The sequence below is a fragment of the Pan paniscus genome, chromosome 3, assembly GCF_029289425.2.
Source record: "Pan paniscus chromosome 3, NHGRI_mPanPan1-v2.0_pri, whole genome shotgun sequence".
In the NCBI taxonomy this organism is placed as follows: domain Eukaryota; kingdom Metazoa; phylum Chordata; class Mammalia; order Primates; family Hominidae; genus Pan; species Pan paniscus.
The window spans coordinates 26,937,615-26,965,582 of NC_073252.2; the positions used below are offsets into that span (position 1 = coordinate 26,937,615).

General features: G+C 37.2%; 1 protein-coding gene and 1 non-coding gene across 5 annotated transcripts in view; both read left to right on the top strand.

Annotated features, from left to right (window-relative positions):
* TBC1D19 (TBC1 domain family member 19) overlaps positions 1 to 27,968 on the top strand; it is a 195,232-nt gene that overhangs the window by 101,974 nt on the left and 65,290 nt on the right. For all 4 annotated transcript variants that reach the window (XR_010111939.1, XR_010111940.1, XM_034958400.3 and 1 more), the window contains exon 13: positions 4,300 to 4,362. Coding sequence is in view for 2 of the 4 variants with exons in the window: in XM_034958400.3 (XP_034814291.1) it covers positions 4,300 to 4,362 (63 nt within the window). In the remaining 2 variants the exon portion in view is untranslated. The remainder of the gene's footprint in view (positions 1 to 4,299; positions 4,363 to 27,968) is intronic.
* LOC112439718 (small nucleolar RNA SNORD74) lies at positions 18,309 to 18,388 on the top strand. Its single transcript, XR_003027956.1, has one exon. It is a non-coding gene; the product is annotated as a small nucleolar RNA SNORD74 (small nucleolar RNA).

A 27,968-nucleotide genomic window follows, 5' to 3' on the forward strand; every position in this document is an offset into this window, starting at 1 on the left:
CAAGTAAAAAGCAACTGAAAAGCAAAACCGGATTATAATATTTTTATCTTATGATTCTTTAGGGCCTACTTGTTTATTTTCTTTATATTGAAGTCATTTTTAATTTTTAATTTCTGTTAGTTTCTAGACATATGGCTAAGTATATCTCAGGTTTTAAGGTAGAGACACATTGAGTTTTTGCCTCCAAGCATCTGATAATCAAGTTGAGAGCTGAGTTAATGCTTTCATCACTGAGCCAAACAGGGTCCATTTTCCAGTACACAATAGAAAGCCAAGCACCAAAGCACTGGGTTTTTGTAGCTAGAAAGGTTTGATCGGACTGGATCCTGCCATGGGGTGATGCCAGGGCTTGATCTGATTGAATCCTGGATACTGCCATGTGGTGTCCGCTTCTTAATTCAGACCCCACTCTTTAGTCCTATCACATAGGTTCCACCTGTGGTTGCGTGCTTGGTTCATCTGGCCATGCTCAGGTTACGTGCCTTCAACCTGGAGGTCCATGGCAACAGAAAAACAGCTCATAACTGTGTTACATAGAAGTTGAACCAGATTGGTCTGGTGTAGCTAACACTTTATGTGTAATATAGGATATGAATAATTCTGAATTAATATTAGGCAGTTTAAAAGTCTTAGATTTAAAATTTAGATTTGAAATATAAGAGAGAAAGGCATATTATTATAGGTCTCAGAAATGGGAAAAAGAAGATTACATATTGAGGACCTGAAAATGTGTCTGAGTAGAACATGGCCAGGGGTAATAATAACTATTACTAACAAATGACTGCTTACTGTGCCATATAGTATTCCAAACCCTTTACATAGATCACTATTTAGTGCATACAACTACCTAAGAGTAGCAGATACCAACATTTAGGCTATGCATTATAAATGTATTGTTTTTCTGCGGAAAAACTTGCATTCTGTAAAACCACGCATTGAAAATAACAGAGCTTATGGGCAAAACAGGGTTGGGGTAGACCCACTCAAAATTTTTGCAACTTTGTAATCAGAGTACTAACAAAAGCAATCATTGGTGGCCTGGGAGAAGAATCAGACAGCTCAGGCAGGCTACTCTGGTAGGAGCTATTAAAAATGTATAAAAATAATAAAACAGAAATGCTAAAATAATGCAAGTGGAAGTGGTGCTCTGGGCCACTGGGGCTACTGTTAAGGTGAGCGCAAGAGAACAGCAGTGAAGAAATGTGCTGGGCTGGGAGCGTGCCTCTCTCAAGAGGAAGCCCCAGTGCCAATGCCTGTTTTTAATGTTCTTAAAAAGCAACTGTAAAGTCTCATGCCTGTGCAGCAGCAGCTGAGCTGAAGACATTTTTTTTTCCTGCTGTTGGTTATAATTCTCCTCCCTCTGCTCCAGCTCCTCTTGCTTAAGAAAAATTGCATCTGAACCAATACAATTTCCATGTTATACTAACATCATTTCCTTACTTACCAGCAACATAGTGACACATGTGTGATAACAAAGCAGAAAGTAGTTATGGAAATTGAGATAAAGAAAGAAATTTGTTTAAATTAACATATGAAGTAGTGAAGCCAAGATTTAGACCTAGCCAATCTGACTTCAGAACTGTATTCTTAACCACTAAGCTCTACAGTAAGTGGAAATGAGAGTTTAGAGGATACAGTCCTTTGATGGAAAGTCTTGTATCTCACAGAGGTTTTTCACTAGATTTGGATCACAGGTACTACTATTAAGTTTGAGGTCAAATTATTATGCTCAGTGGATTATTTTATCAAAAATGTAAGAGATCTTTTGGCCTGTAAGACCGTTAGCCTCTTTTCTAGTCAAATGAGAGGAAACTCACACGTGAAAAAGCTAAAAAAAAGTAAGGAGTGCTAGGATGAGAGTTCTCTTTGTCACCAAAACAAATTTCAGTTTGAGTCAGTAAAGAAAATTTGTTCCAAGAAGGAAGTAATTTGTGCCTGAGGAATTGGATGAAAGTTTTAATGGCATCTAAGCTGTGCGCAACGTGAATGTTTTTAGGAAGATATCTGTCTCTGGTTATTTTTGACTTAGTTGGGCTCTGCCAATCACTCCAAACATTATTGAAGTCAGCTGTTAAGGGAATGATCATTTAAAAAAAAAATCCCTGTTGTTACAGCTCCCTATAGCAAAGACTTATTTTAAATTTAACTGAAAACAAGGTGGAATTCTTTTAAAGGTTAAAGGAATGAATGGAACAAGGCAATGTTACAAAATCCATGGTCAAATAGCTCAAACAGTCTACAAAATTCAACCAGGCTGTTGAGCAAAGTAGCAGTCGGGGAGGATGGAAAGTCATAGATGTTCTGAGCCAATGATGTTGTGAGTACAGAACATCATTGAACCCTCCCTAGGCTAATTTATTAAATGGTTCTTTTTTTTTTTTTTTTAACAAACTTGCCTTGTATCCATACTTTCTATAGTTTTCAACCATTTACTATAATCTGATAATTTATACTAGTGTTTTTCAACCTTTCTTCATTATCACGCTCCTGGAGAGAAAGATTAATTAACTTCTCTCTAATAAGAAAAAGTAAATAACAAAAAATAAGATTTGGATGGGTAGGGATGAGCTCTGGTCAGCCACATACCATTGTAATATGTAAAATTTGTTGACCTCCAGGAACCAGTTTTCATGCCCACAGAGGCAATAGTATCCCCCTGTTGAGAATGCTTGATCTCTACCTTTGTCTGGGTTGTCTTCTGACATAAAAGGCTGGACTGTTTCTTTCTCCTTAATCTGTGTCATTATGGTTTTTTCAGAGTTAGCACACATTCGCTAACCCCAGAGTCATCTATGACTCTTTCCATCCTCCCCTGATTGCTACTTTGCTCAACAGCCTGGTTGAATTTTATAGACTGTTAGAGCTATTTGACCATGGATTTTTGTAACATTTCTTTGTGATTTTCCCATGTTTTTACTATCTTGCCAGTGAGATTGCAGACTTCTTGATGGTAAACATTTATTATTTGTCTTCTTTTTTTGTTTGTTTGTTTGGTTTTTGAAGTTTTGATTTTTGTATCCTTCATCCCAACCAATCAATCAGTACTTGTTGAATTGATTATATATTGGGTCTAAAAGCATGGTATAGTTACATCTGGAGATTTTGGATACATGTAAGGTTTGGGATCTATATTTACTTATAAATAGATGAACACTATTATAAGTAAAAGGGCTTTTGGTGAATTTTTTAAAAAAAGCTTTCTGGATGTTTACTCTTTATCTGATACTGTGCTAGGCATTTACCCATCCTTTCTGAAGGAGGCAGTGGTATCCTCATTTATGGATATGGAGATCTAGCCTCAGAGTTACTCACCAAAGTCATACAGCTAAAAGTAGTGGAACTGGATTTCAAATCTTAGTTAAATCTGTTGGAATTTTATGTTCTTTACACTGAAGCACACAAGCAGCAGTTTCCAACTCTGGACATAATATTCAGAGACAGTCCTGGGGGAAACACAAATGCTTTAGTTCATTTTTCTAGACTTTTGTTCATTTGTTTGCTTGTTAATGGAGGGGTACCTATATACTTATGAATTATATCACAGGAAAATATAATTAATTTCTATTAATAATTTTATCATATTTATTTTTACTCACTCATCAAATATGTATTGGGTATTTAGGTGCTAAGCACTGTGGTGGTACTACATATACAAAAAACATTTAAGATGTTGGAGCTCAAAGTGGCTAAAGTGTCATGGGGGGCTCATAGAAATCATTAAGGTAGACTCAAGTCAGAAAGTGAGAATAGGAATATATTTAAAGAAGGAAACTAATATGCTATCCAGGGAAGTCAGTGAACTGGCCCTTAAACTCATAATGCAGAAAATCAACACTCTTGCTCTCTCAGTAACAAGTGGTGACTTGCAAGTGAATAATCACAAAGGCATGGAAGATATTTGGTCTTTTGTGGGAATGGCAAGAATTTGGACTTGAACAGTGAGATTGGAACAGTAATTTGGGGCCAGATCGTTATGGTTGCTTCTGGATGTTATGATTGCATCCGCTTTTCTTTTTTAGCTTTAAGCCATCTAAATATTAGATTAAAAGGAGATAAAATTGAAATAAATATTAAAGAATTACTAATGGGACCTTAAAAAGTATGAGGAATTCGAGGTCAAATAATGTGTCACATATATTAGTTCAGTAAATACATAGCAATGATAAAATTTAATTGAGAAGTTTATAATCATAAAGTAATAAATTTATTGCAGTAGTGCTTCTAAATACATGTGTATGCTTTAGTACTACAGACAGATCTGTTTGAGTTCTTTTCAGTACTGTCTACTTTTAATTATAGGATGTGAAGTTGACAGCAAGCAATGATGATTATTATTTTGTATTTGAAGATTATTTATATCAGGTAAGTTTAAAAATAAAAATACATAGTGTTCTTGTTTTAGGTTCTCTATATCATGATACTTTAGGAGATATCTCTGCTGTTGACTAAATCTTTTTGTAATCCATGGCATGCTTGTCGGATGAAATGTTCTAAGTTTGGGATAAGATTACCTTTTGTTTTTAGTGTGAAATTAGATAGGAGAATAAGAGTTCCCAATTGTTTCTTTTTGTCATACATGGTACATCAAGGAGGTATTATTGGCAGGTAAGTTTTCTATCTTTGTTATTGGCACAGATGCTTAAATCAGATGTCAAATTCATATTTAAGCCATTCCAAGATGTTTGGAGAAAGCATTTTGCATTATACTTTTAAAATTAAAGATATTGAAAAATAATGTTTCAAAATCAATTTGGAGTGTCGTGATTATCCTTTGATCATTTCATTTGCAGATATTGTGGATGCTTGGATTCTTACTTTTTCACATCTAGAATAAAATCATTTATCATAAATAGAAAATATGTAATTTATATAGAATTGCTTACATGATGTTCTTTTTTAAAAAGATATGTACATATTAATAATTTGATTTTGAATGAATGTCAATACAAATGTCATAAAGGAAATACCTAGATTCTACACAGCAATTTCTGCTTGATTAAATGTAAATTGGTCCCTGCTGTTTGTATGAGCAGGTTTTTGTTTGAAAATGGTATTGTGGTGTATATGTGTTTAAGAGAGAATATAAACTTAAATAAGCATCTCTCAAGAAGGTTTATCATATGTTCCAAGAGCTAAAGTATAAAGACTTTATAAGACTTATTTATAAAGTTAAAATTTTAAATAACCCCAGAAACAATTTTAAGAGATTCCTGTGATTTCAAATGCATAATTAAAATTTTTTGTTTTTTTAAGTAGTGGACTTAAAATTCCATTTTAATATAAAGTTAGTTATTAATTAAAAGTTGGAGAATACAAAAATCTTCTTCTAAAAGTTTATGTAGCTAATATGTAGCCCTGTACCTAATTCTTAGTACTCAGTAAATTTTTGAATATACAGGTGTATCTCACTTTATTGTGCTTTATTGTGCTTCACAGATATTGTTATTTTTACAAATTGAAGGTTTGTGGCAACCCTGCATTGAGCAAGTCTATCAGCACCATTTTTTTCAACAGCATGAGCTTGTTTCATATTTCTGTGTCACATTTTGGTAATTCTTAACAATATTTCAAACTTTATTATTATATCTGATTTAGTAATCTGTGATTAGTGATCTTTGATGTTACTACTGTAATTATTTTGGAATGCCACAAACTGCACCCTTAAGCTGGCAAACTTAATTGATAAATGCATGTGTTCTGATTGTTCTACCAACTGGCCATTACCCATTTCTCTCCCTTTCCTCAGTCCTTTCTATACCCTGAGACACAACAATATAGAAATTAGGCCAATAATAACCCTGTGGTGGCCTTGAAATGTTGAAGTGAATGGAAGTTACATGTCTCTGGCTTTAAATCAAAAGCTAGAAATGATTATGCCTAGTGAGGATGGCATGCCCAAAGCCAAGATAAGCCAAAAGCTAGGCCTCTTGCACCAAACAGCCAAGTTGTAAATGCAAACGAAAAGTTTTTGAAGGAAATTAAAAGTGTTACTCTAGTGAACACGTGAGTGATAAGAAAGGAGAACAGCCTTGTTGCTGATATGGAGAAAATTTTAGTAGTCTGAATAGAAGATCAAACTAGCCATGACATTCCCCTAAACCAAAGCCTAATCCAGAGCAAGGCCCTAAATCTCTTCAATTTTATCAAGGCTGAGAGAGGAGAGGAAGCTGGAGAAGAATAATTAAAAGCTAGCAAAAGTAGGTTTATGTGGTTGAAGGAAAAATGCCATCTCCATAACTTAAAAAATGCAAGGTGAAGCAGCAAGTGTTGATGTAGCAGCTACAGCAAATTGTCCCTGTCTAGCAAAGATCATTGTTAAAGGTGGCTACACTAAACAACAGATTTTTCAGTGTAGATGAAACAGCTTTCCATTGGAAGAAAATGCCATCTAGAACTTTCATAGCTAGAGAGGAGAAGTCAATGTTTGTCTTCAAAGCTTCAAAGGATTTGCTGACTCTGTTGTTAGGGGCGAATGCAGCTGGTGTCTTTAGGTTGAAGCCAGTGCTCGTTTACCATTTCAAAAATCCTTGGGCCCTTAAGAAATATGCTTAATCTACTCTGCCTGTGCTCTATAAATGGAACAAGAAAGCCTAGATGACAGCACATCTGTTAACAGCATGGTCTACCTAATATTGTAAACATACTGTTGAAGCCTACTATTCAGAAAAAAACATTCATTTCAAAATATTACTGCTCATTCACAATGCACATATTCACCCAAAAGCTCTGATGCAGATGTACAAGGAGATAAATGTTGTTTTCATGCCTAGTAACATGACATCCATTCTGCAGCCCATGGATAAGGGAGTCATTTTGACTTTCAATCTTATTTAAGAAATACATTTTGTAAGGCTATATAGTGTCATAGATAGTGATTCCTGTGATGGATCTGGGAAAAGTAAATTGAAAGCTTCTGGAAAGGATTCACCAATCTAAATGCCATTAAGAATATTTGTGATTCATGAGAGGAGGTCAAAATATCAACATGAAAAGGAGTTTGGAAGAAGTTGATTCTAACCTTCATGGATAACCTTGAGGGGTTCAAGACTTCAGTGGAGGAAGTAACAGTCACTGTGGTGGAAAAAGCAAGATAATTGGAATTAGAAGTAGAGCCTCAATATGTGACTGAATTGCTTCAATCTCATCATAAAACTTACATGAATGAAGAGTTGCTTCTTGAGGATAAACAAAGAAAGTCATTTCTTGAGATGGACTCTATTCTTGGTGAAGCTACTGTACACATTGTTGAAATGACAACAAAGTGTTTACACTATTACATAAACTTAGTAAAACAACAGCAGGGTTCAAGCGAATTGACTCCAATTTTGAAAGTTCTGTGGGTAAAGTGCCAACAAACAAATATTTTGTGAAAGGAAGAGTCTATCAATGCAGCAAATTTATTGTTGTCTTATTTTAAGAAACTGCCACAGCTGCCCCAGTGTTCAGCAGCCACCACCCTGGATCAGTTAGCAGCCATACACATTGAAGCAAGACCCTCCACCAACAAGAAGATTACAGCCTGCTGAAGATTCAGATGGTCATTAGCATTTTTTTTTAGCAAGAAAGTATTTTTAATTTATGGCATGTGTATTTTTGGGCATATGCTAGTGTACTTAATAGACTATAGTGTAGTATAAACATAGCTTTTATACATACTGAGAAACCAGAAAATTTGTGTGATTTGCTTTATTACGATATTCACTTTATTGTGATGGTCTGGAACTGAACCTGCAATATCTCCAAGGTATGCCTATATAAATAAAATTAATTCTTCATTTATACAATAATACTAGTTTGCCAATAACCTCTGTACTTCAGAAATACAGAGTGGAAATTATCAGTTCTTAAATGGTTGTCTGAGAGAAGCTCCACAGAACCATCCTCAGCAGGAAACTGTAACTAGTAAAAACTATTTTTTTAAAAGTATTTAAAGTCTCTGGTAATTATCCTAAGGTTACATAAAAAGTCAGCAAAGAAGAAAACATTTATTTGAGAAAAGCTACTAAATCTCGGTAAAAATAATTTGTGGCCCTTGAGTCATGACCTGCTTTTTGCCTCCCCTCACCCCCAGATTAGCATGACAGAAGCTTCAATTCAGCCATGTGTGGCCAGGAAGATGGGGCTCCATTTCCCTCCAGCTTCTAGTCGACGGTTACAGTATCTCCACAGGAGGGGCAGATGGCCAGTATTTCTTATCTCCCTCACCTCCGTTGCAGATGCTAAATTCTAGAGAGTACCATCAGGAAGTTGTCAGATTCCTTCCCATAGGGCAGAGATCTGGCCCAAAAGCTCTGACTCCACTCAGCAGGCCAAAAATACTAGGGCCTCAACGGCTTTCACCTCATTTTGTTTATAGAGGGGACAGAGGTTCCACATGGGAAAGGCAAGCTGAGAAGACCAGAGGCTACCACCCTCACCAGTGTCTTTCTCACAAAGCAGAAGTGTCACTCCAAGAAAAGTAGGCCACTGTCCACAACCCGGTTCCAGGGCAAATGACTCAGAGATTTTGGCCAGAATGGGAGACAGCCTTAACAACAGTAACTCTGAAGCTCTCCTCAAAGAACTAACTTTATATGGAGTATAGGAAAGTTCCAACCTAATGGGGCTCTGAACAATGAAGATTTTAATAGCAAACACTTAAGAGTAACAAGCTAAAAGCATAGCAGCTGGTTTACCAGAGAAAGCCAGAGACAGAGATAACTAGGAGGAGTCCTGATGGGATAGGACAAACCTCAAAGACTGGCCACAAAAATGACCTCACAAAGGACCATACGTTTAATTGAATCAGACTGTGGTACAATTTATGCATGAGGACATTGTTGAAAACAGTAGAATAATCAGCTGGCAATTAGAGGAACCTAATATCTGGCTGTGATATCGAGAAAGACAGAAAGCTGAACACAGAGATCAGGGGAAGAGACAAAGAGCCTGCTAAGTTAGCCGGGCTTGGTGGTGCATGCCTGTAGTCCCAGCTACTCAGGAGGCTGAGGCAGGAGAATTGCTTGAACCCAGGAGGTAGAGGTTGCAGTAAGCCAAGATTGCACCACTGCACTCCAGCCTGGGTGACAGAGCAAGACTGTCTGAAAAAAAAAAAAAAAAAAAAAAAAAACCCTGCTAAAGCCAGTGTCATTGAAGGATGATTGTGTGTATGCTCAAGGCGGCATACTCTGAAGTACATCAGAGGCTTCACACTTTGGGAGAAACAGACTTAAATGAAATATTTCAACCAAGTCACTAAACAAATAAGCAAATAACAATCATGAGCCCCAGCTGCTTGTAAGATGGCCTAGATGTTGTACTTAACCAAATAAAACTTCAAAGCAGCCATTATAAATATATTCAAAGAACTAAAGGAAGCCATGCTTAAAAAAGTAAAGTAAGGCCAGATGCAGTGGCTCACACCTGTAATCATAGCATTTTGGGAAGCTGAGGCAGGACAATCGCTTGAGCCCAGGAATTTGGGACCAGCCCAGGCAACATGGCAAAACCCTGTCTCTACAAAATAGAAAAAAAATTAGCTGGGTGTAGTGGCATGCACCTGTTGTCCCAGCTACTCAGGAGGCTGAGATGCGAGGATCACTTTTGCCCAGGAGGTCAAGGCTGCAGTGAGCTGTGGTTATGCCATTACACTCCAGCCTAGGCAACAGGTGAGACCCGGTCTAAAAAAAAAAAAAAGGTAAAGTAAGGTGTGATGACAATGTCTCCTCTAATACAGAAGGTTTTAAAGAGATAGAAATTACATTTTTAAAGTACCAGACTGAAATTGTGGCGTTGAAAAGTACAATAATTGAAATGAAAATTTTATTGGAAGGACTCAAAAGTATATTTGAAAAAGCAGAGAAGAATCAGTGAACTTGGAAGACATCATAAGAAATTGTCATTCGGCAGTTCCAAGATGGCCGAATGGGAACAGCTCCAGTCTACAGCTCCCAGAGTGAGCGATGCAGAAGACGGGTGATTTCTGCATTTCCAACTGAGGCACCAGGTTCACCTCACTGGGGCTCGTCGAACAGTGGAGGCAGGACAGTGGGTGCAGCCCACCGAGTGTGAGCCGAAGCAGGGTGAGGCATCGCCTCACCCGGGAAGCACAAGGGGTCAGGGAATTCCCTTTTCTAGCCAAGAGAAGGGGTGACAGACAGCACCTGGAAAATCAGGTCACTCCCACCCTAATACTGCACTTTTCCAAAGGTCTTAGCAAACGGCACACCAGGACATTATATCCCGCCCCCGGCTCGAGGGTCCTACGCCCACAGAGCCTCACTCATTGCTAGCACAGCAGTCTGAGATTGAACTGCAAGTCAGCAGCAAGGCTGGGGGAGGGGCAACCACCATTGCTGAGGCTTGAGTAGGTAAACAAAGTGACTAGGAAGCTCGAACTGGGTGGAGCCCACCTCAGCTCAAGGAGGCCTGCCTGCCTCTGTAGACTTTACCTCTGGGGGCAGGGCATAGCCGAACAAAAGGCAGCAGAAACCTCTGTAGACTTAAATGTCCCTGTCCGACAGCTTGAAGAGCAGTGGTTCTCCCAGCATGGAGTTTGAGATCTGAGAACAGACAGACGGCCTCCTCAAGTGGGTCCCTGACCCCTGAGTAGCCTAACTGGGAGGCATCCCCCAGTAGGGGCAGACTGACACCTCACATGGCCAGGTACCCCTCTGAGACGAAGCTTCCAGAGGAATGATCAGGCAGCAACATTTGCTCTTCAGCAATATTCGCTGTTCTGCAGCCTCCGCCGCTGATACCCAGGCAAACAGGGTCTGGAGTGGACCTCCAGCAAACTCCAACAGACCTGCAGCTGAGGGTCCTGACTGTTAGAAGTAAAACTAACAAACAGAAAGGACATCCACACCAAAATCCCATCTGTACGTCACCATCATCAAAGACCAAAGGTAGATAAAACCACAAAGATGGGGGAAAAACAGAGCAGAAAAGCTGAAAATTCTAAAAGTCAGAGCACCTCTCCCCTTCTAAAGGAATGCAGCTCCTCACCAGCAACGGAAAAAAGCTGGATGGAGAATGACTTTGACAAGTTGAAAGAAGAAGGCTTCAGATGACCAAACTGCTCTGAGCTAATGGAGGAAGTTCAAACCCAACACAAAGAAGCTAAAAACCTTGAAAAAGATTAGACGAGTGGCTAACTAGAATAATCAGTGTAGAGAAGTACTTAAGTGACCTGATGGAGCTGAAAACCATGGCATGAGAACTACGTGACAAATGCGTAAGCTTCAGTAGCCAATTCGATCAACTGGAAGAAAGGGTATCAGTGATTGAAGATGAAATGAGTGAAATGAAGTGAGAAGAGAAGTTTAGAGAAAAAAGAATAAAAAGAAATGTCAACAAAGCCTCCAAGAAATATGGGACTGTGTGAAAAGACCAAATCTGTGTCTGATTGGTGTACCTGAAAGTGATGGGGAGAATGGATCCAAGTTGGAAAACACCCTGCAGGATATTATCCAGGAGAAATTCCCCAACCTAGCAAGGCAGGCCAACATTCAAATTCAGGAAATACAGAGAATGCCACAAAGATACACCTCGAGAAGAGCAACCCCAAGACACATAATTGTTGGACTCACCAAGTTGAAGTGAAGGAAAAAATCTTAAGGGCAGCCAGAGAAAGGTTGGGTTACCCACAAAGGGAATCCCATCAGACTAACAGTGGATCTCTCGGCAGAAACTCTACAAGCCAGAAGGGAGTGGGGGCCAATATTCAACATTCTTAAGGAAAAGAATTTTCAACCCAGAATTTCATATCCAGACAAACAAAGCTTTGTAAGTGAAGGAGAAATAAAATCCTTTACATACAAGCAAATGCTGAGAGATTTTGTCACCACCAGGCCTGCCCTAAAAGAGCTCCTGAAGGAAGCACTAAACATGGAAAGGAACAAGCGGTACCAGCCACTATAAAAACATGACAAATTGTAAAGACCAGCGATACTAAGAAGAAACTGCATCAACTAGCGAACAAAATAACCAGCTAACGTCATAATGACAGGATCAAATTCACACATAACAATATTAACCTTAAATGTCAATGGGCTAAATGCTCCAATTAAAAGACACAGACTGGCACATTGGAGAAAGAGTCAAGACCCATCAGTGTGCTGTATTCAGGAGACCCATCTCATGTGCAGAGGCACACATAGGCTCAAAATAAAGGGATGGAGGAAGATCTATCAAGCAAATGGACAACAAAAAAATGCAGGAGTTGCAATCCTAGTCTCTGACAAAACAGACTTTAAACGAACAAAGATCAAAAGAGACAAAGAAGGCCATTACATAATGGTAAAGGGATCAATTCAACAAGAAGAGCTAACTGTCTTAAATATATATGCACCCAATACAGGACACCCAGATTCATAAAGCAAGTCCTTAGAGATCTACAAAGAGACTTAGACTCCCTCACAATAATAATGGGAGACTTTAACACCCCACTGTCAGCATTAGACAGATCAACCAGACAGAAAGTTAGCAAGGATATCCAGGAATTGAACTCAGCTCTGCATCAAGCAGACCTAATAGACTTCTGCAGAACTCTCCACCCCAACTCAACAGAATATACATTCTTCTCAGCACCACATCACACTTATTCCAAAATTGACCACATAGTTGGAAGTAAAGCACTCCTCAGCAAACGTAAAAGAACAGAAATTATAACAAACTGTCTCTCAGACCACAGTGCAATCAAACTAGAACTCAGGGTTAAGAACCTCACTCAGAACAGCTCAACTACATGGAAACTGAACAACCTGCTCCTGAGTGACTACTGGGTACATAACGAAATGAAGGCAGAAATAAAGATGTTCTTTGAAACCAATGAGAACAAAGACATAACATACCAGAATCTCTGGGACACATTTAAAGCAGTGTGTAGAGGGAAATTTATAGCACTAAATGCCCACAAGAGAAAGCAGGAAAGATCTAAAATTGACACCCTAACATCACAATTAAAAGAACTAGAGAAGCAACAGCAAACACATTCAAAAGCTAGCAGAAGACAAGAAATAACTAAGATCAGAGAAGAACTGAAGGAGATAGAGACACAAAAAACCCTTCAAAAATCAATGAATCCAGGAGCTGGTTTTTTGAAAAGATCAACAAAATTAATAGAGTACTAGCAAGACTAATAAAGAAGAAAAGAGAGAAGAATCAAATAGGCACAATAAAAATGATAAAGGGGATGTCACCACCGATCCCACAGAAATACAAACTACCATCAGAGAATACTATAAACACCTCTATGCAAACAAACTAGAAAATCTAGAAGAAATGGATAAATTCCTGGACACAAACACCCTCCCAAGGAGAGATTCAACCAGGAAGAAGTTGAATCTCTGAATGGAACAATAACAGGCTCTGAAATTGAGGCAATAAGTAATGGCCTACCAACCAAAAGAAGTCCAGGACCAGCTGGATTCATAGCCGAATTCTACCAGAGGTACAAGGAGGAGCTGGTACCATTCCTTCTGAAACTATTCCAATCAATAGAAAAAGAAGGAATCCTCCCTAACTCATTTTATGAGGCCAGCATCATCCTGATACCAAAGCCTGGCAGAGACACAACAAAAAAAGAGAATTTTGGACCAATATCCCTGACCAACATTGATGCAAAAATCCTCAATAAAATACTGCAAACCGAATCCAGCAGCACATCAAGAAGTTTATCCACCATGATCAAGTGGGCTTCATCCCTGGGATGCAAGGCTGGTTCAACATATGCAAATCAATAAACCAAATCCAGCATATAAACAGAACCAAAGACAAAAACCACATGATTATCTCAATAGATGCAGGAAATGCCTTTGACAAAATTCAACAACACTTCATGCTAAAAACTCTCAATAAATTAGGTATTGATGGGACGTATCTCAAAATAATAAGCACTATCTATGACAAACCCACAGCCAATATCATACTGAATGGGCAAAAACTGGAGGCATTCCCTTTGAAAACTGGCACAAGACAGGGATGCCCTCTCTCACCACTCCTATTCAACATAGTGTTGGAAGTTCTGGCCAGGGCAATCAGGCAGGAGAAGGAAATAAAGGGTATTCAATTAGGAAAAGAGGAAGTCAAATTGTCCCTGTTTGCAGATGACATGATTGTATATTTAGAAAACCCCATCGTCTCAGCCCAAAATCTCCTTAAGCTGATAAGCAACTTCAGCAAAGTCTCAGGATACAAAATCAATGTGCAAAAATCACAAGCATTCTTATTCATCAATAGCAGACAAACAGAGACCAAAATCACGAGTGAACTCCCATTCACAATTGCTTCAAAGAGAATAAAATACCTAGGAATCCAACTTACAAGGGATGTGAAGGACCTCTTCAAGGAGAACTACAAACCACTGCTGAACAAAATAAAAGAGGATATAAACAAATGCAAGAACATTCCATGCTCATGGATAGGAAGAATCAAAATTGTGAAAATGGCCATACTGCCCAAGGTAATTTATAGATTCAATGCCATCTCCATCAAGCTACCACTGACTTTCTTCACAGAATTGGAAAAAACTACTTTAAAGTTCATATGGAACCAAAAAAGAGCCCACATCGCCAAGACAATACTAAGCCAAAAGAACAAAGCTGGAGGCATCACACTACCTGACTTCAAACTATACTACAAGGCTACAGTAACCAAAACAGCATGGTGCTGCTACCAAAACAGAGATATAGACCAATGGAACAGAACAGAGCCCTCAGAAATAATACTACACATTTACAACCATCTGATATTTGACAAACCTGACAAAAAGAAGAAATGGGGAAAGGATTCCCTATTTAATAAATGGTGCTGGGAAAACTGGCTAGCCATATGTAGAAAGCTGAAACTGGATCCCTTCCTTACACCTTATACAAAAATTAATTCAAGATGGATTAAAGACGTAAATGTGAGACCTAAAACCATAAAATCCCTAGAAGAAAACCTAGACAATACCATTCAGGACATAGGCATGGGCAAGGACTTCATGTCTAAAACGCCAAAAGCAATGGCAACAAAAGCCAAAATTGACAAATGTTATCTAATTAAATGAAGGAGCTTCTGCACAGCAAAAGAAACTACCATCAGAGTGAACAGGCAACCTGCAGAATGGGAGAAAGTTTTTGCAACCTACTCATCTGACAAAGGGCTAACATCCAGAATCTACAAAGAACTCAAACAAACTTACAAGAAAAAACAAACAACCCCACCAAAAAGTGGGCAAAGGATATGAACAGACACTTCTCAAAAGAAGACATTTATGCAGCCAACAGACACATGAAAAAATGCTCATCATCACTGGCCATCAGAGAAATGCAAATCAAAACCACAATGAGATACCATCTCACACCAGTTAGAATGATGATCATTAAAAAGTCAGGAAACAACAGGTGCTGGAGAGGATGTGGAGAAATAGGAACACTTTTACACTGTTGGTGGGACTGTAAACTAGTTCAACCATTGTGGAAGATAGTGTGGCGATTCCTCAAAGATCTAGAACTAGAAATACCATTTGACCCAGTGATCCCATTACTGGGTATATACCCAAAGGATTATAAATCATGCTGCTATAAAGGGACATGCACACATATGTTTATTGAGGCACTATTCACAATAGCAAAGACTTGCAACCAACCCAAATGTCCAACAATGATAGACTGGATTAAGAAAATGCGGCACATATACACCATGGAATACTATGCAGCCATAAAAAATGATGAGTTCATGTCCTTTGTAGAGACATAAATGAAGCTGGAAACCATCGTTCTCAGCAAAGTAGCACAAGAACAAAAAACCAAACACCACATGTTCTCACTCTTAGGTGGTAATTGAACAATGAGAGCACTTGGACACAGGAAGGGGAACATCACACACCGGGGCCTGTTTTGGGGTGGGGGGAAGGGGGAGGGAAAGCATTAGGAGATATACCTAATGTAAATGGCAAGTTAATGGGTGCAGCAAACCAACATGGCACATGTATACATATGTAACAAGCCTGCATGTTGTGCACATGTACCCTAGAACTTAAAGTATAATAATAATAATAAAGACATTAAAAGGGGTAAGAAAAAGAATAAAAAAGAAATTATGTCATTCAAAGAACAAAGAAAATAACAAACAGAGCCTCAGAGAAGTTTAGGACATGCTCACCAACAAATTTATAACAGGACTATCAGATGGAGAGGAGAGAGAGAAAGGAGCAGAAGAATTTGAAGAAAGAATGGCTGAAAATGTCTCAAATTTGATGAAAAACATTAATCTACACATCCAAGAAACTCATCCAAGAAACTCAACAAACTGAAAGTAGGATAACCACAGATATCCATACCCAGACATATCATAGTCAAACTGTCAAAAGCCAAAGGTGATGAAACAATCTCAAAAGTGCTGAAATAAATATTGAATGGCATTTTTTTTTCTTTTATTTAACTCGCGTTTCAGTAGTTCTGTCTTCAAATATCTTTGTGGCCTTAGGCAATTCACCAGAACTTCATGGGCCTTCATATTCTTGTCATTAAGCTGAGAGTTTAGACTAAACTGTCTTTATGTAGATATCAGAGGTACAAAAAAAAAGTTTATATGATTTGCCATAAAAGGAACAATTAGATTTTTCCATAAAAGTATTGATTACAGATTGTTTATTCTTTTTAAATGTGAATTTTAAAATTCTTTTATCTCAAGAGATATTAGTTAGTGGGATTTTATCTGTTGAAAGTTTCATAATTTGTTATGCAGGAAAATTCTATTGGTTTTGTCCTAAAGAAAGAATAGTTATATTGTCTTTAATCTATGGGTATTTTATTACATTTCTTTACTGCTACTAAAAAGTAAATTGGCCTTCCTATTTTTCTCTCTTGCTGAATGCTGGCCACCCCTGCTTTTAATCCATGTTCTACAGTAAAGTCAGAGTGGTCTTTTAAAAACACTAATCAATTCATGTCACTTGTTTGATTAAAACCAAAAGACCCACATTTTTCACAAGAGTCTACATGACCCTGCATTACCTGGCCCACCTCTCCAGGTGGATTGTTCACTTCTCTACCTGACACTCTGGCATTCTATATTCCAGCCACCCTGATCTTTAACTTCATAAGTTCACTATACTCCTTTCTACCTCAGTCCTATAAGATCTGCAATTCCTTTTATAAGCAAGACTGTTACCCTCCCCTCTTCACCTAGTCAACTCCTATTTTTACTTCATTTCTCAATTTTGGACTTAACAGACAAAAACTTCAAAGCAGCCATTATAAATATATTCAGAGAGCCAAAGGAAGCCATGCTTAAAGAAATAATCATTTACTCAGATACACCTTCCCTGACCAACCCGTCACTCATCTGCACAAACACACACAAAGTGATGGCTATCTAATATGTGCTTTTGAAGTACTGTGTAGTACTTTCCATACTTTTTGTTTATAGTGCTTATCACAGTTTATTTGATTATTTTATACTTGTCTCTCCCGGGTAAATTCTTAAGTGTTTTGGTCCTTATTGTTAATTCCAATGCCTAGTATACTGTAGATACTGAGTAAAAATTTTCCTTAACATCGTGTACTTGTTTTCATTGATGGGGTTATCTTTTTCATTATTGAGAAGGAAGCTTTCTTCTTTTATCTAAAAGCTTAATGTTAGTAATTTATAGGCTAATTGATATTTTACCATCATTTTATCAGGCTCTAGATTTCCTTAGATTTTAGTATAGTTGTAATGAATCCTTTTTTATGAACTGACTCATAAACAGATTAGTTAATGTCACACAAAGATATAAAAAAACCCCACATAAACTAAATATCTACCACTTGGCAAAAATTTAACTAACTCGCTAGAAGTTTTTGGTCCTTCTTATGCCATTTTGATCCAGAACATGAAACTGTTGTGACACCAAACATATGAACACATAAATTATAATATCAGCCAAAGGCCAATAATGGCATGACTCATAGTAATCTGTGACTATTCTACTTCAGTGTGTGGGTAGAGAGAGTGTACATTTGAGAAGTTTGTCCCATTTGGTCACCAGAGATAAGAGGATTGCCATTTTTAAGTTACAACTACAAAGCCTCTTTGGTGGTGGTAAAAAGGGGCTTGACAGGTAATAAATCTGCCTCATTTGGTAAACAGAGTCAATGAGGGCATCCGTTTTAAATGAGAGCAGTAACAAGTTCTCCAAATAATGCCAGAACTAACCCTTAAGGGAGCATTCATTTTTATCTTTTCCACATGTAAGTGACTTACATGCGAGAAAACTTCTAAGAAAACTTATAAGTAACTGAACTAATAAGTGGATGCATATTTTGAGAAAAAGCAGAATGAGCATCAGTAAATATTTATTGATCTACCTCTGATGAAACCTGTGTTGGTGGGGACATCTGAGAGTGTTGTTGAATGCCAGTGACTCTGATAGAAAAAAAATACTGATTCTTATACTACGTGTAAACGATACCACCTTTGATGGGCTTACATTCTAGTTAAGGGGGCAGGACACGAACATACAAAATATTCTGAAATTGTTTTAAAGTGTTTATATAAAGCATTAGGTGCTAAGTCAGTACCACAAACAGTAAGTACTATAGGAGTATGCTTTAACCTTTATTTTCCATTTCTATTAATATTTTAGTCCAAATTGTATTGTTTTTAGATTTTACATAATTTTTTCAGTCATAGGTCTCATGACTTCTCCTGCTTTTAGTACTTGGGAAATGACTAAATAAGCCTGTTTTAAATGCTGTAGTAAGAACACTTATCACAAGGTCTATCCTCTTAATACCTTTTTAAGTGTACAGTATAGTAGTATTAACTATAGGCACAGTGCTGTACAGCAGATCTTTAGAATTCAGTCATCTCCCATGACAGAAACATTATACCAATTGAATAGCAGCTCCATATTCCCCCTGCCCCCTGGGCCCAGCAGTCACCATTCAACTGCTGCTATATGTTTAACTGTTTTAGATACCTCATATAGTAGAATCATGTAATATTTGTTCTTCTGTGACTGCCTTATTTCATTTCATATAATGTCCTCCAGGATCATGTGGCCTCATGTAACTCATTTTCTTCTTTATAATGACTGAATAATATTCCATTGTATTGTATATACTACATTTTCTTTATCCTTTCATCTGTCTAAATAAGCTTTAATGTGGATCTCTATCCCCATAACATAAATAGATGGATAATTACAACATCTAAGCATCTCTCTTTGGGAATTATGTAAAAATAAATTTTCCTTATATGGATAATTACTAAAAAAACACTTTCATGGTGATACTTTTTAATTATTCATTTTACAATTAGTCTGAATTATTAGAAATTTATTTTAACTAATAAAAACATATGTAATTGTATGCATTGTAAATATTCTGTTTTCAGAAATTGAGTTCTGTTTTTTCCTTTCAGAAAAAATTGTGTGTGTGCATGTGTGTGTGTGTGCATGTGTGTAATAAGACAGAAGAAAGCCTGTTCTTGTCATTAATTACAGGCATTCCTTTAGCAGAGCTGCCTAGCAACACAGTTGCTGTATAGGAAAATTGTCAATGTATAGCAAATTTAATATTCCTGGCCATGTTCTTGGTCATAGCCGATTTATTGGATTTTGTGACTACACTGCAAAATTAGATGTCATGTGGCATTGCTGTGTTTACATACAGATGAGAAAATATCCAGTAATCCTTCTTTAAAGAAAATCTGGGCCTATGTCCAGGCACGGTGGCTCATGCCTGTAATCCCAGCACTTTGGGAGGCCAAGGCGGGTGGATCACGGAGTCAGGAGATCGAGACCATCCTGGCTAACATGGTGAAACCCCATCTCTACTAAAAATACAAAAAAAAAAAAATTAGCTGGGCGTGGTGGCGGGCGCCTGTAGTCCCAGCTACTCGGGAGGCTGAGGCAGGAGAATGGCGTGAACCAGGGAGGTGGCGTTTGCAGTGAGCCAAGATCATGCCACTGCAATCTGGCCTGGGCAAAAGAGTGAGACTCCGTCTCAAAAAAAAAAGAAAAAAGAAAATCTGGGCCTATGTTACAAGGATACGCAGGCACTTGTTCCTGAGTACCTCATGTTAATGTTACCTAAATTTTACAGGCAACAATGCTGAATATTATAGAAATAATGTTTTTAGTAATAAGCCAATCCTTTAGTATTCCAGTGTTAAGTTAGTTTTTATTTTGCATGAAATTCTTAAAGTACCCATTTTTAAGTGTTGTAAGTTTTAAATTATGTCAGTTTCAAAATGTATTCAAACAGAAGACAACTCTTATTTAATGGAAGTAAATTGAGTAGTTTGACAGTACCATTTTCAGACTTCAATACTGAGTGGAATTTTCACAAACTACGTAAGTTAACATATTGTCCAAAGTATATAAAATATTCATAGGAAAGAATTCATATATAGTAAAAGGGAAGACATGGAGATTTACTCTTTCTGTTGTATGATGAATCTTCCATCATATGCTTGGTTTATCTGGCATATACTTAGTAGTAGTCCTGAGATACTGAAGTGTGACATAGTTATAGATATTTTAACGCTATCGAATGGAGTTAAAAAGGTCCAAATGTGTCAGATATTCTTTGTTCATGTATCTAGTTAGATTATTTGGTGTATGTTCTGATATAGGCACTGTGTTAGGTGCTAGCAAAAGAAGACATTTATTAAGCTCACAACTTAGTGAAAAATGAAGAGAAAGACAAATTCATAGTTATAATTTGATAAATCCCCCAATAGAAATATATATAAATTCTATGCAAATATAGATAAAGGGAAAATAAATTCTGGGAGTAGTGCAGAACTTAGTGATGGCTTCAGAATAGAAATATAATATTATAAGAAATGAATTTTATTTCAACTTTTTGAGGAACTGTCATACTGTTTTCCATAGTGACTATACCATTTTATATTCCAACAATAGTGTACAAAGTTTCCAGTTACTCCACATCATCGCCAACATGTTACTTTCTCTTTTTTTGATAGTAGCCATCCTAATGGGTATGAAATGATGTTATCTTATTATAGTTTTCATTTGCATTTCCCTAATGATTAATGATATTGAGCATCTTTTCTTGTGCTCATTAGCCATTTATATATCTACTCAGGAAAAAAATGTCTATTGAAGTCCTTTGGCCATTTTTGGATCAACTTGTTTTTTTTGTTGTTGTTATTGTTGAGTCTTAAGAGATCTGTAAATATTCTGGTTATTAATGTCTTATTGAAAATGTGATTTGTAAATATTTTCTCCCATTTGTGAGTTGACTTTTTACTCTGTTGATAGTGTCTTTTGATGCACAAAATTTTAAAATTTTCATGAAGTCCAGTTTGCCTAATTTTTGTTGTTATCATCTGTGCCTTTGGTATTGTATCCAAGAGATCACCAAATCCAATGTTGTGAAGATTTTGCACTATGTTTTCTTCTATGAGTTTTATAGTTTTAGAACTTGCATTCAGGTCTTTAATCCATTTTGACTTAATTTTTGGAATATGGTGTTAGATAAAGGCCCAGCTTCATTCTTTTGCATATAGATATCCAGTTTTCCTAGCACCATTTGTTGGAAGACTGCACTTTCTCCCATTGAATGGTAATGGGAGAAAGGACAAGCACAAACCCTTGTTGTAAATCATTTGACCATATATTCAAGGTTTTATTTCTAGTTCTGTTCTATTCTGTTTGTCTGTACATCTGTCTTTATGCCAATAGCACACTGTTTTGATTATTATAGCTTTCTAGGAAGTTTTTAAATCTGGAAGAAATAGGAATCTTCCAGATACGTTCTTCTTTTTTCAACATTGTTTTGGCTATTTGGGGTTTCTTGTAGGGTCTTTGGTGTTGGTATCAAGGTAATGCTGGCCTCACAGAATGAATTAAGAAGTGTTTTCTATTTTTTAATTGTGTGGCAGAGTTTTTGTTTTGTTTTGTTTTGTTTTGTTTGTTTGAAAGACAGGATCTCCCTATGTTGCCCAGGCTGGAATACAGTGACTGTTCACAGGCTTGATCATAGCACATGCACTGTACCCTTGGACTCCTGGCCTCAAGCAATTCTCTTGCCTCGACTCTCTGAGTATCTGGGACTATAGTTGCACATCACCATGCCCAGCTCAATTTTTTGAAAAGTTTGAGAAACATTGGTGTTAGCTCTTCTTTAAATGTTTAGTAGAATTAACCAGTGAAGCCATCAGGACCAAGGCTTTTCTTTGTCAGAGTTTTGATTATTGATGAATATTTTTACTAGTTACAGGTCTGTTCAGATTTTCTATTTTTTTGTGATTTAGTCTTGGTTGACTTTGTGTTTCTAGAAATTTGTTCATTTTATCCAGGTTATCCAATTTGTTGGTGTACAATTGGTCATAGTACTCTCTTATAATCCTTTTTATTTCTGTAGAGTAAGTGGTAATATTCACAGTTTCATTTCTTATTTTAATAATTTGAGTCTTCTCTCTTTTTTCTTAGTCCTTCTAGCTCAAGGTTTGTTAATTTTGTTGAACTTTTTGAAAAGCCAACTTTTGGTTTCAGTTATTATCTCTATTGTTTTCCTATTCTCTATTTCATTTATCTCTGCTCTACTTTTTATTATTTTATTTTCTTTCTTCTGCTAGCTTCTAGCCTAGTTTGCCCATTTTTTCCAGTTCCTGAAGTTGCAAAGTTGGCTGTTGATTTGAAACCTTTCTTGTTTTTTAATCTAAGCCTCTATAGCTATAAATTTGCCACTTAACATCACTCTCACTGAATCCCGTAAGTTTTGATATGTCATGGTTTTGTCATTTGTCTCTAAGTATTTCTAATTTCTCTTATAATTTCTTCTTTAATCCATTGGCTGTTTAAGACTGTGTTGTTTAATTTCCATAAATTTGTAAATTTTCCAGTTTTCCTTCTGTTACTGATTTCTACCTCCATCTCTGTGGTCAGAGAAGCTACTTTGTATCATCTCTGTTTTTTAAAAATCTATTGAAACTTAATTAGTGACCTAATATATGATCTATCTGGAAAATGTCCCATGTGCATTTACATGGAATGTGTATGCTGTAGTTCTTGGGTAAAGTGTTCAGTATATTGTTAGATCTAGTTGGTTTATCATGTAAATACTCTAGTTGGTTTATCATGTAAATACTTTATTTCCTTATTTCCTGTCTAGTGGTTCTATCCATCACTGAGAATAGGATATTGAAGTCCACTGTTACACTAGAATTGTCTATATCTCCCTTCATTTTTTGTCAGTTTTTGCTTCATACATTTTCAAGTCTGTTGTAGGTACATAAATGTTTATAGCTGTTGTATCTTCTTGCTGTATTGAAACTTTTGTTAATATATAATGTCTTTCTGTCTCCCATAACCTCTTTTATTTAAAGTCTATTTTGTGTGATATAAGTACAGTTACCTTGCTCTCTTTTGGTTTCTATTTGCATGGAGGGTCTTTTTCTGTCCTTTAACTTTTAATATATTTATGTCTTTAGATCTAAAATGAATCTCTTATAGATCACATGTAGTTTTGTCTTTTTAAATTTATTCAGCCAACCTGTCTTTTGATTGGAGAGTTGAATGCATTTACATTTAAAGTAATTGCTGATGAGGAGATATTTCTCTCATTTTTCTATTTGTTTTCTATGTGTCTTATAGCTTTTATGCCTCTCATTTTCTGTATTGCTGTCTTCTTTTGGGTTTAGTTGGGGTTTTTTTGTGTGTGTGTAGTGAAATGTTTACATTTCTTTCTCATTTTCTCTTCTCTTTTGTGTATATTCCACAGCTATTTTCTTTGTGGTTCCCGTGCGGATTATATTTAACAACCTAAAATTGTAACACTCTAGTTTAAATTAATACCAATTTAACTTTAGTAACATACAAAATGTGTATTACTTTACGGCTCTATCCTTACCCCTTTCACTTGATGACATCAGAATGTTATATCTGTGTACAGTGCGTACACAAACCCAGAAATCAGAAATTCTTTTAAATGCACTGATTTCTTTTTTTTTTTTTTTAATTATACTTTAAGTTTTAGGGTACATGTGCACATTGTGCAGGTTAGTTACATATGTATACATGTGCCATGCTGGTGCGCTGCACCCACTAACTCGTCATCTAGCATTAGGTATATCTCCCAATGCTATCCCTCCCCCCTCCCCCCTCCCCAGCACAGTCCCCAGAGTGTGATATTCCCCTTCCTGTGTCCATGTGATCTCATTGTTCAATTCCCACCTATGAGTGAGAATATGCGGTGTTTGGTTTTTTGTTCTTGCGATAGTTTACTGAGAATGATGATTTCCAATTTCATCCATGTCCCTACAAAGGATATGAACTCATCATTTTTTATGGCTGCATAGTATTCCATGGTGTATATGTGCCACATTTTCTTAATCCAGTCTATCATTGTTGGACATTTGGGTTGGTTCCAAGTCTTTGCTATTGTGAATAATGCCGCAATAAACATACGTGTGCATGTGTCTTTATAGCAGCATGATTTATAGTCCTTTGGGTATATACCCAGTAATGGGATGGCTGGGTCAAATGGTATTTCTAGTTCTAGATCCCTGAGGAATCGCCACACTGACTTCCACAATGGTTGAACTAGTTTACCGTCCCACCAACAGTGTAAAAGTGTTCCTATTTCTCCACATCCTCTCCAGCACCTGTTGTTTCCTGACTTTTTACTGATTGCCATTCTAACTGGTGTGAGATGATATCTCATAGTGGTTTTGATTTGCATTTCTCTGATGGCCAGTGATGATGAGCATTTTTTCATGTGTTTTTTGGCTGCATAAATGTCTTCTTTTCAGAAGTGTCTGTTCATATCCTTTGCCCACTTTTTGATGGGGTTGTTTGTTTTTTTCTTGTAAATTTGTTTGAGTTCACTGTAGATTCTGGATATTAGCCCTTTGTCAGATGAGTAGGTAGTGAAAATTTTCTCCCATGTTGTAGGTTGCCTATTCACTCTGATGGTAGTTTCTTTTGCTGTGCAGAAGCTCTTTAGTTTAATTAGATCCCATTTGTCAATTTTGGCTTTTGTTGCCATTGCTTTTGGTGTTTTGGACATGAAGTCCTTGCCCACGCCTCTGTCCTGAATGGTAATGCCTAGGTTTTCTTCTAGGGTTTTTATGGTTTTAAGTCTAATGTTTAAATCTTTAATCCATCTTGAATTGATTTTTGTATAAGGTGTAAGGAAGGGATCCAGTTTCAGCTTTCTACATATGGATAGCCAGTTTTCCCAGCACCATTTATTAAATAGGGAATCCTTTCCCCATTGCTTGTTTTTCTCAGGTTTGTCAAAGATCAGATAGTTGTAGGTAAACGGCGTTATTTCTGAGGGCTCTGTTCTGTTCCATTGATCTATATTTCTGTTTTGGTACCAGTACCATGCTGTTTTGGTTACTGTAGCCTTGTAGTATAGTTTGAAGTCAGGTAGTGTGATGCCTCCAGCTTTGTTCTTTTGGCTTAGGATTGACTTGGCGATGCGGGCTCTCTTTTGGTTCCATATGAACTTTAAAGTAGTTTTTTCCAATTCTGTGAAGAAAGTCATTGGTAGCTTGATGGGGATGGCATTGAATCTGTAAATTACCTTGGGCAGTATGGCCATTTTCACAATATTGATTCTTCCTACCCATGAGCATGGAATGTTCTTCCATTTGTTTGTATCCTCTTTTATTTCCTTGAGCAGTGGTTTGTAGTTCTCCTTGAAGAGGTGCTGCACATCCCTTGTAAGTTGGATTCCTAGGTATTTTATTCTCTTTGAAGCAATTGTGAATGGGAGTTCACTCATGATTTGGCTCTCTGTTTGTCTGTTGTTGGTGTATAAGAAGGCTTGTGATTTTTGTACATTGATTTTGTATCCTGAGACTTTGCTGAAGTTGCTTATCAGCTTAAGGAGATTTTGGGCTGAGACGATGGGGTTTTCTAGATAAACAATCATGTCGTCTGCAAACAGGGACAATTTGACTTCCTCTTTTCCTAATTGAATACCCTTTATTTCCTTCTCCTGCCTGATTGCCCTGGCCAGAACTTCCAACACTATGTTGAATAGGAGCGGTGAGAGAGGGCATCCTTGTCTTGTGCCAGTTTTCAAAGGGAATGCTTCCAGTTTTTGCCCATTCAGTATGATATTGGCTGTGGGTTTGTCATAGATAGCTCTTATTATTTTGAAATATGTCCCATCAATACCTAATTTATTGAGAGTTTTTAGCATGAAGTGTTGTTGAATTTTGTCAAAGGCTTTTTCTGCGTCTATTGAGATAATCATGTGGTTTTTGTCTTTGGCTCTGTTTATATGCTGGATTACATTTATTGATTTGCGTATATTGAACCAGCCTTGCATCCCAGGGATGAAGCCCACTTGATCATGGTGGATAAGCTTTTTGATGTGCTGCTGGATTCGGTTTGCCAGTATTTTATTGAGGATTTTTGCATCAATGTTCATCAAGGATATTGGTCTAAAATTCTCTTTTTTGGTTGTGTCTCTGCCAGGCTTTGGTATCAGAATGATGCTGGCCTCATAAAATGAGTTAGGGAGGATTCCCTCTTTTTCTATTGATTGGAATAGTTTCAGAAGGAATGGTACCAGTTCCTCCTTGTACCTCTGGTAGAATTCGGCTGTGAATCCATCTGGTCCTGGACTGTTTTTGGTTGGTAAACTATTGATTATTGCCACAATTTCAGCTCCTGTTATTGGTCTATTCAGAGATTCAACTTCTTCCTGGTTTAGTCTTGGGAGAGTGTATGTGTCGAGGAATGTATCCATTTCTTCTAGATTTTCTAGTTTATTTGCATAGAGGTGTTTGTAGTATTCTCTGATGGTAGTTTGTATTTCTGTGGGATCGGTGGTGATATCCCCTTTATCATTTTTTATTGCGTCTATTTGATTCTTCCCTCTTTTTTTCTTTATTAGTCTTGCTAGCGGTCTATCAATTTTGTTGATCCTTTCAAAAAACCAGCTCCTGGATTCATTGATTTTTTGAAGGGTTTTTTGTGTCTCTATTTCCTTCAGTTCTGCTCTGATTTTAGTTATTTCTTGCCTTCTGCTAGCTTTTGAATGTGTTTGCTCTTGCTTTTCTAGTTCTTCTAATTGTGATGTTAGGGTGTCAATTTTGGATCTTTCCTGCTTTCTCTTGTGGGCATTTAGTGCTATAAATTTCCCTCTACACACTGCTTTGAATGCGGCCCAGAGATTCTGGTATGTTGTGTCTTTGTTCTCGTTGGTTTCAAAGAACATCTTTATTTCTGCCTTCATTTCGTTATGTACCCAGTAGTCATTCAGGAGCAGGTTGTTCAGTTTCCATGTAGTTGAGCGGCTTTGAGTGAGATTCTTAATCCTGAGTTCTAGTTTGATTGCACTGTGGTCTGAGAGATAGTTTGTTATAATTTCTGTTCTTTTACATTTGCTGAGGAGAGCTTTACTTCCCAGTATGTGGTCAATTTTGGAATAGGTGTGGTGTGGTGCTGAAAAAAATGTATATTCTGTTGATTTGGGGTGGAGAGTTCTGTGGATGTCTATTAGGTCCGCTTGGTGCAGAGCTGAGTTCAATTCCTGGGTATCCTTGTTGACTTTCTGTCTTGTTGATCTGTCTAATGTTGACAGTGGGGTGTTAAAGTCTCCCATTATTAATGTGTGGGAGTCTAAGTCTCTTTGTAGGTCACTCAGGACTTGCTTTATGAATCTGGGTGCTCCTGTATTGGGTGCATATATATTTAGGATAGTTAGCTCCTCTTGTTGAATTGATCCCTTTACCATTATGTAATGGCCTTCTTTGTCTCTTTTGATCTTTGTTGGTTTAAAGTCTGTTTTATCAGAGACTAGGATTGCAACCCCTGCCTTTTTTTGTTTTCCATTTGCTTGGTAGATCTTCCTCCATCCTTTTATTTTGAGCCTATGTGTGTCTCTGCACGTGAGATGGGTTTCCTGAATACAGCACACTGATGGGTCTTGACTCTTTATCCAACTTGCCAGTCTGTGTCTTTTAATTGGAGAATTTAGTCCATTTACATTTAAAGTTAATATTGTTATGTGTGAATTTGATCC